Here is a 13,723-nt window from a genome sequence, read left to right on the forward strand (position 1 = left end):
TCTGGGAAGTTAGTGCCATGGGGCAGGAAAGAACTTTTCCCACTCCCTGCCTCCAGGCTCATTCCACAGGGGGTCACTCCGCCACCCAACCTAGATAGTGGGACCTTGACCCCAGTCCCCCCACCTGAGTCCAGGGCTTCTGTGAGGGGCTGACCAATGGTTAGCAATGAAGGAACCCTGCTTCCCTCCCTGGACTTTGAGTTCCCGTAGGGCAGACCCTGATGTGACCCATGACCTATAGCACAGGGCACACGAGTAAGGATTTGATTTTGCCTCTTCTGTGTTCGTATGATGATTTGCTGTGTTTACCAGCTGAGTAAACTTGGGAACATCTCAACTTCTCCTTTCCTAAAATAGAGATTGCAGCACCTGCCTCTTAGGACTATGAGGGTTGAGGAGGATGCAGGAGCAGCAGGTATCTTGATGTCTGGACATTAGAATGCTCAGTACGCGGTGGGGTCGTAGAACAGGCTGTCACAACAATTGTGTGGAAGGACTGGGAGAGGGAACAAACAAGACCATGCTACCTTCAGGAGTCTGAAACTCCATCCTCTTTGGGTCCAGAGTCCCAGTGCTCTTTTCTCCCATTTCCTGACTTGCTACTACACATGCACTGGCTGCCTTACCCTCAAATCAAGGTTGAGCCAGGGAAGTCCCCAGGTGAGGTCTTGGGTGGGGTGGGACCTGGTGACCTGGCTCCCTGGTCAGAAACCCTGAGCACAGCCTCCTGGGTGTGTCCCACCCACCTGATGTGGGGCAAGGCTCCAAGAAACAGATGACAGAGGTGGCCCGAGGCCTCCCAGCCCCTGGGAAGAGCCAGGCTGAGCCTTATAAAGGGACAGCTCTTTTTCCAAACACACACATCTCACTCATCCTGCTCCTCGTGTCGCTTCCCAGCTCCGGTAAGTCTCACCTACCTCTTTGCGTTTTCTAGAAGTGCCCAGTGCCCAGTCTGCTGTGCTGCCTCTAGGAAGGGAAAGGGCTGTGGAAGAAGACTCAGGAGCCTGGGTCTAGGCCAGCTCTGCCATTAGCTGGGCTGTGTGACCTTCACTTGACACCAAAAGCCCACATCTGTACAACCAGGTGGCTGAACTAGACCTGTCCGTTGCTCCTTTGGGATCTCCTGAGACAACTCCTGTGGAAATGTCCTCAGTGGGACCTGAGCACAGGACCTTCCCTGTCTTCTTCCTCCCTGGATTCATCCGCGTGTTGGGGTCCCAGTTGTTGAATCCCCTCCCCAGCTCTGCCCCCACAGAGGGTGGAGGGCTAAGGATCCCCTGTGAATGCTTTGGAGGCTCTCCAAACCCCAAGGCCTGGGACCCTGACACAGCAGAGCCCTGGCCAGATGGCTTGCCCTTACCTGGGTAAGGTATTGAGCAGCCAAAGCTCCCTCACTCCCTACCACAACCTGCAAATTCTCAGGCACCCTCTGGGCACAGGGCTTGGCGTCTAGCCTTGGCCTCAGAATCAAAAAAGCTTTGGGTGGCTCCTCTTAGTCAGTTGCCAGCATGGCACTTTCTCCTGCGTTGAGAGGAGTTGGGGGTTTATTGTCAGACACCCACACGCGTTAGCCAAGGTCCTTTTCTGGTTCTTTGGAAAGTGTGGGAAGTGAGAGCTGCACTGTCCTATTTTTCAGGCTTGGGGTGCAGGCCAGCCCAGACTGACCACCGGCTGGACAATTTGCTTTGGGAAGTCAGACCTTCTTATTTAAACAGGGTCAAGCCTTGGTGATTCCGAGGGTGCAGATAATTCCCAAGAGCAGACATGAAGCGACAACCACCTCACTCCCATCCCATCCAGCAGCTTAAGAACCAGAGGGTTATGTCTGTTCCTTGTAACAGAGGCCATTCCCATTTCTCATTCCCAGGGGAATGCAGGAAGGGCCCCCCTGTGCTCGGGACAGGGCTGTGTTTCCTGTTCACACTCACGTCCATGCTCACATGTGCACCTGGAGCCTGCATGCACCGTGTCATGCAAGGCTTGCACTTGAGTCAAGGTGGGGCCCCCGGTGTCTGGTTCCTGAAGCAGCCCAGGAGGGTCGGAGACCAGATCACCAAGGCTATTGTCCTGCCCCCGTGACTCTCACCCCAGCTGTGAAGCTGGAGGAGACGGATTTGGTGCTGTTTTAGGAGTGGGGTCTGCCATGTGCTGGCTGAGGCTGGGGGGGTCCCAGCTCAGTTCTTCCATGTGTTGCTGGCCCCCGACTCTCTCTGCTTCTCCCTCTCCAAAGCTCTGCCCACAGCTGGACTTCCACCATCCACCTGCATCTCCTCTTGGCCCTGGCCAGGGTGGGCCAGGTCTCAGACTTGGTCCTACCCTCTCATTTTTGAGCAACTTATCCCATCACATTTTTAAAAATCGAGTTCCTTCTGTTCCATCTTAGGGCTGTTTTTCCTCGTCCTCAGCCCTCCTTCCAACACCCCCACATAGAGACCCTAACTTAAATGAAGGGGAAAAAATGATTGTCTTTATTTCCTGAAGCCTTTCTGAAAGCCAAGATGAGCAACACTCAAGCTGAGACGTCCATAATAGACATGATCGACGTGTTTCACAAATACACCAGACGTGATGACAAGATTGACAAGCCAAGCCTGCTGACGATGATGAAGGAGAACTTCCCCAACTTCCTCAGTGCCTGTGTGAGTCGGGGTTTAGCTTCTCAATGTCGGTTGGACGCTGGCATGACTGAGGATATATTTTACTATGTGTCTTTGGACGGGTCACCCTCATCCTCTGATTAAAACATTTCCCATTTGCAAATTTATTGCTTGGATCATATGGGAATCTAAGGATGATAGGCAAAAAAGTATGAAAATGGGAAAGAGTTATACAGATATAAATGAGGTTATGAGATGGTCAGCAAAGTGTGCAGCTTGAGGGCGGTGCACAGTCCCCTCCCAGTGCTCACTGACCCCCTCTCTGTGAGACTGAAACTCACATGCTCAGGTCCTGCTTCCCAAAGGCCCCACATCAACATCCTTGAGATTAATGGGAAAGCACTGGAAGTTCCATTGCTAGTAGAAATCAATAGCCCTCTTTGCAATAGACAAGACTCATTAGCAAATCTGAAAAAAATTGTGGGCTGCTAGGTACCAAAGGGTCTAGATGACCAAGAGTAGGGAACCCAGAAGATGAGTTTGGTGGAAAAAGAGAAGAAAGGAGAGGAGGTCAGAGAAAGAAGAGAACAAAGCATGAGGGCCAATTTGGGGGCCCTGGGGTAGAACTAAGGTAGCCAGTGCCCTTAAAGGCTGGGGACAGGTGAGAGTGAGGCTGGGACAGGGGACTGCTCTCCCCAAGGTCACTAAACAGAGCGCCTCGGGACAGGACCTGCCTCCCATCTGAGGTTTGAGACAAAAAGTCTCCCTAGAGAACTCCAGGGATAACATTCACATCCTCACCCCAACTTCACCCACTCGCCGGGCACTCTCAGCCCCGCCACGATGCCTATGCAGATCTAGGCATTTGTTTCTGACTCTGCCTCTGCCTCCTCCTCTCCCCTCCCAGCCCAAAACTTGTTTGTGATTGAATTTTTCTTGTTTGTACGTTTTTCTCTTCACAGGACAAAAAGGGCATACATTACCTGACCAATGTCTTTGAGAGAAAGGACAAGAATGAGGATAAGAAGATTGATTTTTCTGAGTTTCTGTCCTTGCTGGGAGACATAGCCACAGACTACCACAAGCAAAGCCACGGAGGGGCGCCCTGTTCCGGGGGAAGCCAGTGATCCAGCCCCACCAAGGGGCCTCCAGAGATCCCAGGAACAATAAAGTGTCTCCTCCCACCAGACACTTGCCTTATTTCCTTCTTCTCTTTGGTGACCTACATTGTCAAAACTGCCAATTCCAGGCTAACTTTGTTGGAGAATCCCCACCACCCCCATCCAGTGGGTCACCCAGGAGTAATGTCCCACCACCAATGTTCTGCCTGTGGCCTCTCACACAGGGAGAGCTGCTTCTCACACAGGTCCTGGCGTCGGCCTCTGCCCCACTCCCTAAATGCAGCCACCACAGCAGGTTACAGGTGGAAGCTGGTAGAAGGCCTCTGCCAGGTCACAGCAATGCCCCTCCTTGTCAAGGCATGGACCAGGTCATTCGGATGTATTTAGATACTGCACTGAGAAGGAGCTGGCATCTCTCAGTGTGCTCCTGCCCTCCCGCTCCCGCCCCAGCTGTTCTCCAGGGCTTGGGGAAACAGCAACCACTCACATAGGGATTCCTGGGTGGGATCAGGCTCAGGGCCCATGTGACTACGAATGGGAGGCTCAGTAGTTCCCTGAGGATGGGCTCCCTTGTCCTGTGGTCTGGGCTTCAGGGGCTGTGTCCTCTCCCTGTGCTGTGTGCTTGTGTGCATGTGCCTATGTGGGTGGCCCTGTGGAAGTGAGAGGGAGTCACCTTGAAGCTGAGCTGTCCTCCATGATGGTTTGCTCAATGCCAGGACTGGATTTCTGGTGATGAATGAATATTCCAGATTTTGAGGAGCTCAAAGTAGTCCAGGAGTCCAAATAAGGAGTCTGGCCAGAATAAGGCAGCACCACGGAAATGCCCTAAGGACTGACACAGAGAGCTCATGCTGATTGTGATGAGAAAGTGCAGCGCCTCTATCTGGCAGGTAATGAGTAGTTTGTTATTGGTAGTCTACTCCAGGCCAGTCACTGTACTATGGGCTGAGGATGCAGAAACAAGCAGGACACAGTGCTGTCCTAGCAGAGCACTGATGGGTCTCTCCATACAGGCCACAACACAGGGTTAATATTCACCCAGTGCCACTTCCAGGCCATGTTCTGTGCAGCCGCTCTTAGTATTCCTCCTTCTCTCTTACCACCCTGGTCAGTCTGCTGCTAACCTGTCAGTCAGGCAAACATTCTTCTTGGAGGAATCAGGCAACCATCTCAAAAATTCTCTTTCCATCCGACCAGCAGAAGTGTGTAGGATGGGTTATTTGCTCTTGTGAATGACTGCTGCACTCCACACTCACACCTCTCTTCACAGACCAGCATCTCCTCTCCTCATCAGGAATCTTCCTTCCTGAACATACTCTGCACCTCATTAGCATTCAGGACTGATCTGCAGTTTTCACCTCCAAATCCCAATGTCTGACCTTTAGGTTTCTTCTCTCTCCTTCTCCCCCTTTCTCATTCTTATTCCACCTGTTCTTGGAACTCACAGAGACCTGCAGTCCCTGGGATTCCATTTTCTCTTCCCAGCCCCCTGCTGCCTTCTCTACGCAGCCTGCCCCCCATCATCCACCCCAGAATTGCTCTCTTTCCTCTCTTAGCTCTGTTGCCCACTTTCCTTGGGCCACACCTTCCCTGCAGATCTCCACCTAGAACCATCTTCCCCATTTTCCTCCTCTCTCCTCCACCAGGACTGCTGGTCACTGCTCAGAACCATCATGCCAGGGTCCCAAGGGTGGGTGCCTGACTTCCTGTCTGCCCAGCACTCTCTGAATCCCTCCTGTTCACCCAGCCGCTGTTATTCCAAGTATGCGCAACACACCGCCCATCAGTATATCTCAGTATTTCATGCCTCAATACCAATCTTCCAAACTACTGCCTCTGCCAGAAATGTCTTTTAATACTTCATCTGTCTCATTCACATTACATATCAAGATTGAGCTTTTTGTCAATGTCTCTTAGACATTTAGAGGGTGAACCACCATCCCTTCACCCCAAATTAATGATCTCTGCCTCATTTGCGCCTCCCTCACTCTGACCCCACTCCTACCATAGTGGCTGCATTACCTCAGATTCCCCTCGTGTCTTTCCATCCAGACTTGGAATCATGGGCGGAAAACACTGTTACCTCAGATCTCCTGGTTACCCAGCACATAGCAGTACTGGATCCCAGCTCATAATAAGTACTCTATATTATTTTTTATTATAAAATACTTTTGTACAAATTCTGGTCAATACCACTTCATGTAAACAGCAGTGCAAAATCTAAAAACTTCCAGCTTGGGAGGCAGCCTGTGCAGCTTAGGAGAGGACTCCAGAATGTGGAACCCAGAATCTGGAACTAGGCCAAAAAGAATAATGCAAATGACTGAAGAGCTTGACTCAAGCCTTGATCTCCAAAAAGAAGAGAGGGTCTCCCTGGGGTGCAAAAACAAATGATCAGTTTTTTGGATGTCTCAAATATGTTTGAAATTTATGGAGAGGTTTCAAGATGGCTGAATAGGAACAACTCCAGTCTACTTCTCCCAGCCTTAGCAATGCAGAAGGTGGGTGATTTCTGCATTTCCAACTGAGGTACTGGGTTCATCTCACTGGGACTTGTTGGACAGTGGGAACAGGACAGTGAGCCGAAGCAGGGTGAGGCATTGCCTTACCCAGGAAGTGCAAAGGGCTGGAGAATTCCCTTTCCTAGCCAAGGGAAGCCATGACAGACGGCACCTGGAAAATTGGGTATCTCCCACTCTAATACTGTGCTTTTCCAACAGTCTTAGCAAATGGCACACCAGGAGATTATATCCCGCACCTGGCTCAGAGAGTCCCACGCCCACAGAGCCTTGCTCACTGCTAGCACAGCACTCTGAGATCGAACTGCAAGGTAACAGTGAGGTTGAGGGAGGGGCACCTGCCATTGCTGGGTCTTGAATAGGTAAACAAATTGGCTGGGAAGCTCGAACTGGGTGGAGCCCACTTCAGCTCAAGGAGGCTTGCCTGCCTCGGTAGACTCCACCTCTGGGGGACAGGGCATAGCTAAACAAAAGGCAGTAGAAACTTCTGCAGAATAAAACATGCTGGACTGACAGCTTTGAAGAGAGTAGTGGTTCTCCCAGCACAGAGTTTAAGATCTGAGAACAGACAGACTGCATCCTCAAGTGGGTCCTTGACCCCCAAGCAGCCTAACTGGGAGGCACCTCCCAGTAGGGGCCCACTGATGCCTCATATAGCCGGGTGCCCCTCTGAGACAAAGCTTCCAGAGGAACAATCAGGCAGCAATATTTGCCATTCTGCAATATTTGCTGTTCTGCAGCCTCCACCAGTGATACCCAGGCAAACAGGGTCTGGAGTGGACCTCCAGCAAACTCCAGCAGACCTGCAGCTGAGGGTCCTGACTGTTAGAAGGAAAATTAACAACCAGAAAGGACATCCACACCAAAACCCCATCTGTACATCACCATCATCATAGACCAAAGGTAGACAAAACCACAAAGATGGGGAAAAACCAGAGTACAAAAGCTGAAAATTCTAAAACTCAGAGCACCTCTTCTCCTCCAAAGGAATGCAGCTCCTCGCCAGCAACAGAACAAAGCTGGTTGGAGAAGGACTTTGACGAGCTGAGAGAATAAGGCTTCAGATGATCAGTAATAACAAACTTCTCCGAGCTAAAGGAGGATGTTCGAATCCATCGCAAATAAGCTGAAAACCTTGAAAAAAGATTAGACTAATGGCTAACTAGAATAAACAGCATAGAGAAGACCTTAAATAACCTGATAGAACCAAAAACCATGGCACGAGAACTATGTGACGCATGCACAAACTTCAGTAGCTGATTCAATCAACAGGAAGAAATTGTAGCAGTGACTGAAGATCAAATGAATGAAATGAAGTGAGAAGAGAAGTTTAGAGAAAAAAGAGTAAGAAGAAACAAACAAAGCCTCCAAGAAATACGGGACTATGTGAAAAGACCAAATCTATGTCTGATTGGTGTACCTGAAAGTGACGGGGAGAATGGAACCAAGTTGGAAAACACTCTTCAGGATATTACACAGGAGAACTTCCCCAACATAGCAAGATAGGCCAACATTCAAATTCAGGAAATACAGAGAATGCCACAAAGATACTCCTCAAGAAGAGCAACTCCAAGACACACAATGGTCAGATCCACCAAAGTTGAAATGAAGGAAAAAATATTAAGGGCACCCAGAGAGAAAGGTCGGGGTACCCACAAAGGGAAGCCCATCAGGCTAACAGCGGATGTCTTGGCAGAAACTCTACAAGCCAGAAGAGAGTGGGGGTCAATATTCAACATTCTTAAAGGAAAGAATTTTCAACCCAGAATTTCATATCCAGCCAAACTAAGTTTCATAAGTGAAGGAGAAATAAAATCCTTTACAGACAAGCAAATGCTGAGTGATTTTGTCACCACCAGACCTACCTTACAAGAGATCCTGAAGGAAGCACTAAACATGGAAAGGAACAACCAGTACCAGCCACTGCAAAAACCTGCCAAATTGTAAAGACCATCAATGCTAGGAAGAAACTGCATCAACTAATGAGCAAAATAACCAGCTAATATCATAATGACAGGATCAAATTCACACATAACAATATTGACCTTAAATGTCAATGGGCTAAATGCTCCAATTAAAAGACACAGATTGGCAAATTGGATAAAGAGTCAAGACCCATCAGTGTGCTATATCAGGAGACCCATCTCACATGCAGAGACATACATAGGCTCAAAATAAAGGGATGGAGGAAGATCTACCAAGCAAATGGAAAACAAAAAAAGGCAGGGGTTGCAATCCTAGTCTCTGATAAAATAGACTTTAAACCAACAAAGATCAGAAGAGACAAAGAAGGCTATTACATAATGGTAAAGGGATCAATTCAACAAGAAGAGCTAACTATCCTAAATATATATGCACCCAATACAGGAGCACCCAGATTCATAAAGCAAGTCCTTAGAGACCTACAAAGAGACTTAGACTTCCACACAATAATAATGAGAGATTTTAACACCCCACTGTCAACTTTAGACAGATCAATGAGACAGAAAGTTAACAAGGATATCCAGGAATTGAACTCAGCTCTGCACCAAGCAGACCTAATAGACATCTACAGAACTCTCCACCCCAAATCAACAGAATATACATTCTTCTCAGCACCACATCGCACTTATTCCAAAATTGATCACATAGTTGGAAGTAAAGCACTCCTCAGCAAATGTGAAAGAACAGAAATTATGGTAAACTGTCTCTCAGACCACAGTGCAATCAAACTAGAACTCAGGACTAAGAAACACTCAAAACCGCTCAACTACATGGAAACTGAACACCCTGTTCCTGGATGACTACTGGGTACGCAACAAAATGGAAGCAGAAATAAAGATGTTCTTTGAAACCAATGAGAACAAATATACAACATACCAGAATCTCTGGGACACATTTAAAGCAGTGTGTGGAGGGAAATTTATAGCACTAAATGCCCACAAGAGAAAGCTGGAAAGATCTAAAATTGACACCCTAACATCACAATTAAAAGAAGTAGAGTAGCAAGAGCAAACACATTCAAAAGCTAGCAGAAGGCAAGAAATAACTAAGATCAGAGCAGAGCTGAAGGAGATAGAGACACAAAAAAACTCTTCAAAAAATCAGTGAATCCAGGAGCTGGTTTTTTGAAAAGATCAACAAAATTGATAGACCACTAGCAAGACTAACAAAGAAGAAAAGAGAGAAGAATCAAATAGATGCAATAAAAAATGATAAAGGGGATATCACCACCAATCCCACAGAAATACAAACTAGAATCAGAGAACATTATAAACACCTCTATGCAAATAAACTAGAAAATCTAGAAGAAATGGATAAATTCCTGGACACATACACTCTCCAAAGACTAAACCAGGAAGAAGTCGAATCACTGAATAGAGCAATAACAGGCTCTGAAATTGAGGCAATAATTAATAGTCTACCAACCAAAAAAAGTACAGGACCAGACAGATTCACAGCCGATTTCTGTCAGAGCCACAAAGAGGAGCTGGTACCACTCCTTCTGCTCCTTCTGAAACTATTCCAATCAAAAGAAAAAGAAGGAATCCTCCCTAACTCATTTTATGAGGCCAGCATCATCCTGATACCAAAGCCTGGCAGAGACACAACAAAAAAAGAGAATCTTAGACCAATATCCCTGATGAACATTGAAGCAAAAATCCTCAATCAAATAATGCCAAACCGAATCCAGCAGCACATCAAAAAGCTTATCCACCATGATCAAGTGGGTTTCATCCCTGGGATGCAAGGCTGGTTCAACATACAGATCAATAAATGTAATCCATCATATAAACAGAACCAAAGACAAAAACCACAGGATTATCTCAATAGATGCAGAAAAGGCCTTTGACAAAATTCAACAGCCCTTTATGCTAAAAACTCTCAATAAATTAGGTATTGAAGGGACATATCTCAAAATAGTAAGAGCTATTTATGACACACCTACAGCCAATATCATACTGAATGGGCAAAAACTGGAAGCATTCCCTTTGAAAACTGGCACAAGACAGGGATGCCCTCTCTCACCACTCCTATTCAACATAGTGTTGGAAGTTCTGGCCAGGGCAATCAGGCAGGAGAAAGAAATACAGTGTATTCAATTAGGAAAAGAGGAAGTCAAATTGTCCCTGTTTGCAGATGACATGATTGTATATTTAGAAGACCCCATCATCTCAGCCCAAAATCTCCTTAAGCTGATAAGCAACTTCAACAAAGTCTCAGGATACAACATCAATGGGCAAAAATCACAAGCATTCTTATACACCAATAACAGAAAAACAGAGAGCCAAATCGTGAGTGAACTCCCATTCACAATTGCTTCAAATAGAATAAAATACCTAGGAATTCAACTTACAAGAGATGTGAAAGACCTCTTCAAGGAGAACTACAAAACACTGCTCAACAAAATAAAAGAGGACACAAACAAATGGAAGAACATTCCGTGTTCATGGATAGGAAGAATCAATATCACGAAAATAGCCATACTGCCCAAGGTAATTTACAGATTCAATGCCATCCCCATTAAGCTACCAATGACTTTCTCTACAGAATTTGAAAAAACTACTTTAAAGTTCATATGGAACCAAAAAAGAACCCGCATTGCCAAGACAATCCTAAGCCAAAAGAACAAAGCTGGAGGCATCACGCTACCTGACTTCAAACTATACTACAAGGCTACAGGAACCAAAACAGCATGGTACTGGTACCAAAACAGAGATACAGACCAATGGAACAGAACAGAGCCCTCAGAAATAATACCACACATCTACAACCATCTGATCTTTGACAAACCTGACAAGAAATGGGGAAAGGATTCCCTATTTAATAAATGGTCCTGGGAAAACTGGCTAGCCATATGTAGAAAGCTGAAACTGGATCCCTCCCTTACACCTTTTACAAAAATTAATTCAAGATGAATTAGAGCCTTAAATGTTAGACCTAAAACCATAAGAACCCTAGAAGAAAACCTAGGCAATACCATTCAGGACATAGACATGGGCAAGGACTTCATGTCTAAAACAGCAAAAGTAATGGCAACAAAAGCCAAAATTGACAAATGGCATCTAATTAAACTAAAGAACTTGTACACAGCAAAAGAAACTACCATCAGAGTGAACACTCGACATACAGAATGGGAGAAAATTTTTGCAATCTACTCATCTGGCAAAGGGCTAATATCCGGAATTTACAAAGAACTTAAACAAATTTACAAGAAAAAAATCAAACAACCCCATCAAAAAGTGGGCAAAGGATATGAACAGACATTTCTCAAAAGAAGACACGCATACAGCCAACAGACACATGAAAAAATGCTCATCATCACTGGCCATCAGAGAAATGCAAATCAAAACCACAATGAGATACCATCTCACACCAGTTAGAATGGCAATCATTAAAAAGTCAGGAAACAACAGGTGCTGGAGAGGATGTGGAGAAATAGGAACACTTTTACACTGTTGGTGGAACTGTAAACTAGTTCAACCATTGTGGAAGACAGTGTGGCTATTCCTCAAGGATCTAGAACTAGAAATACCATAAGACCCAGCCATCCCATTACTGGGTATATACCCAAAGGATTATAAATCATGCTGCTATAAATACACATGCACATGTATGTTTATTGTGGCACTATTCACAATAGCAAAGACTTGGAATCAACCCAAATGTCCATCAGTGACACTGGATTAAGAAAACATGGCTCATATACACCATGGAATACTATGCAGCCATAAAAAAGGATGAGTTCATGTCCTTTGTATGGACATGGATGCAGCTGGAAACCATCATTCTCAGCAAACTATCACAAGAACAGAAAACCAAACACCACATGTTCTCACTCATAGGTGGGAATTGAACAATGAGATTACCTGGACTCTGGAAGGGGAACATCACACACTGGGGCCTATTATGGGGAGGCGGGAGAGGGGAGAGATGGCTTTGGTAGTTATACCTGATGTAAATGATGAGTTGATGGGTGCTGATGAGTTGATGGGTGCAGCACACCAACATGGCACAAGTATACATATGTAACAAACCTGCACGTTATGCACATGTACCCTAGAACTTAAAGTATAATTTAAAAAAAAAAAGAAATAGGAAAAATGAAACCAAATTTAACATGGTACATATCAGTAAATATATTAAAATTAAATTGAAAAAATAATACATTATCACAGAAAGCAATTATGCAGCAAAAGAATAAAGTAAAATTCAATTATATACTGCTTACAAGAAGCACAACATATATAAGAAAAAAAAAAACTCAATGATAAGAACACAAGCCAACCAATTAGAAAATGGGTCAAAGACCTGAACAGACATCTCATCAAAGAAGACACAGCAGGTGATAGATAAGCATATCAGAAGACGCTCCACATCATAAGTCCTCAAGAAAATGCAAATTAAAACAACAATGAGATACCAGTACACACTTATGAGAATGGCCAAAATCTGGAACACCGACAACACCAAATGCTGAAGAAGGATGTGGAGCAACAGGAACTCTCATTCACTGATGGCAGGAACACAAAATAGTACAGCCACTTTGGAAGACAGTTTTTGGTGCTTTCTTAAAAAACTAAACATACTCTTACCATAGGATCCAGAAATCACACTCCTCGGGATTTACCAAAAACAATTGAAAACTTATGTCCACACAAAAACCTGCATACAAATGTGTATGAATATATTGCACAGTGGTGAAGTCTGGGCTTTTAACGTAGCCATCCTAAATAGCAAGCATTGTACCCACTAAGAAATGTCTCATCCTTCACCCACCGCCTGACCTCCTGCAATTCGCAGTCTCCAGTGTCTATGATTCTACTCTCTAACTCCATCTGTATGCATGATGTAGCTCCCACTCACACGTGAAGGTGCACAGTATTTGACTTTCTGTTTCTGAGTAATTTCACTTAAGATAATAGCCTCCAGTTCCATCCATGTTGCTGCAAAAAGCATCATTAAAATTCTTTTTATGGTTGAGTAGTATTCCTCTGTGTGTGTGTGTGTGTGTGTGTGTGTATCTTTTGCCACTAAAAGTAATATTGCCATCATATGGGGAAGTGGGAGAGGGAGAAACAGGTCCCCCAATTACATAAGAACTGACAGAGAAGGAACTTGAAGGAATATGATGGGTGGAGAAAATAGGTCCCACCTAGGGAGACATCACACCAGCTCTATGGAGCCCCAGAGTGCTTAAGGGGCTGGCACTAAATGAACCAGGACCTCTTATGGCCTACAAGGAACATTGTAAGAGGATAACAGAAAAAGTGCATTTCAGTGATTCATCATCTCCCTTTCCTCACCATGCCCCAGGGACTCCTATGCCTTCACAATTCTCTTGCCCCTACCTGGGTCAGCCTTTCCACAGCAGGTTAGGGCACATTATAGCCAAGGGCACAGCTCCCAACTCCTACACAGGCTGTATTGCATAGGAGAAGGAAAAACGCTGAAGACTGTCTGGGAAGTTAGTGCCATGGGGCAGGAAAGAACTTTTCCCACTCCC

The 13,723-nt window shown here is 45.6% G+C and overlaps 1 protein-coding gene across 1 annotated transcript; it reads left to right on the top strand.

Moving 5' to 3' along the window:
* The first annotated feature begins 2,498 nt into the window (after positions 1–2,498).
* Positions 2,499–3,786, top strand: LOC112617514 (protein S100-A7-like). Its single transcript, XM_025374269.1, has 2 exons — positions 2,499–2,639; positions 3,560–3,786. Exons 1-2 carry the CDS (start codon positions 2,499–2,501, stop codon positions 3,722–3,724), a joined length of 306 nt encoding a protein of 101 aa, XP_025230054.1. The 3' UTR covers positions 3,725–3,786.
* Positions 3,787–13,723: the final 9,937 nt, after the last annotated feature.

This window comes from Theropithecus gelada, unplaced genomic scaffold (assembly GCF_003255815.1).
Source record: "Theropithecus gelada isolate Dixy unplaced genomic scaffold, Tgel_1.0 HiC_scaffold_217, whole genome shotgun sequence".
Classification (NCBI taxonomy): domain Eukaryota; kingdom Metazoa; phylum Chordata; class Mammalia; order Primates; family Cercopithecidae; genus Theropithecus; species Theropithecus gelada.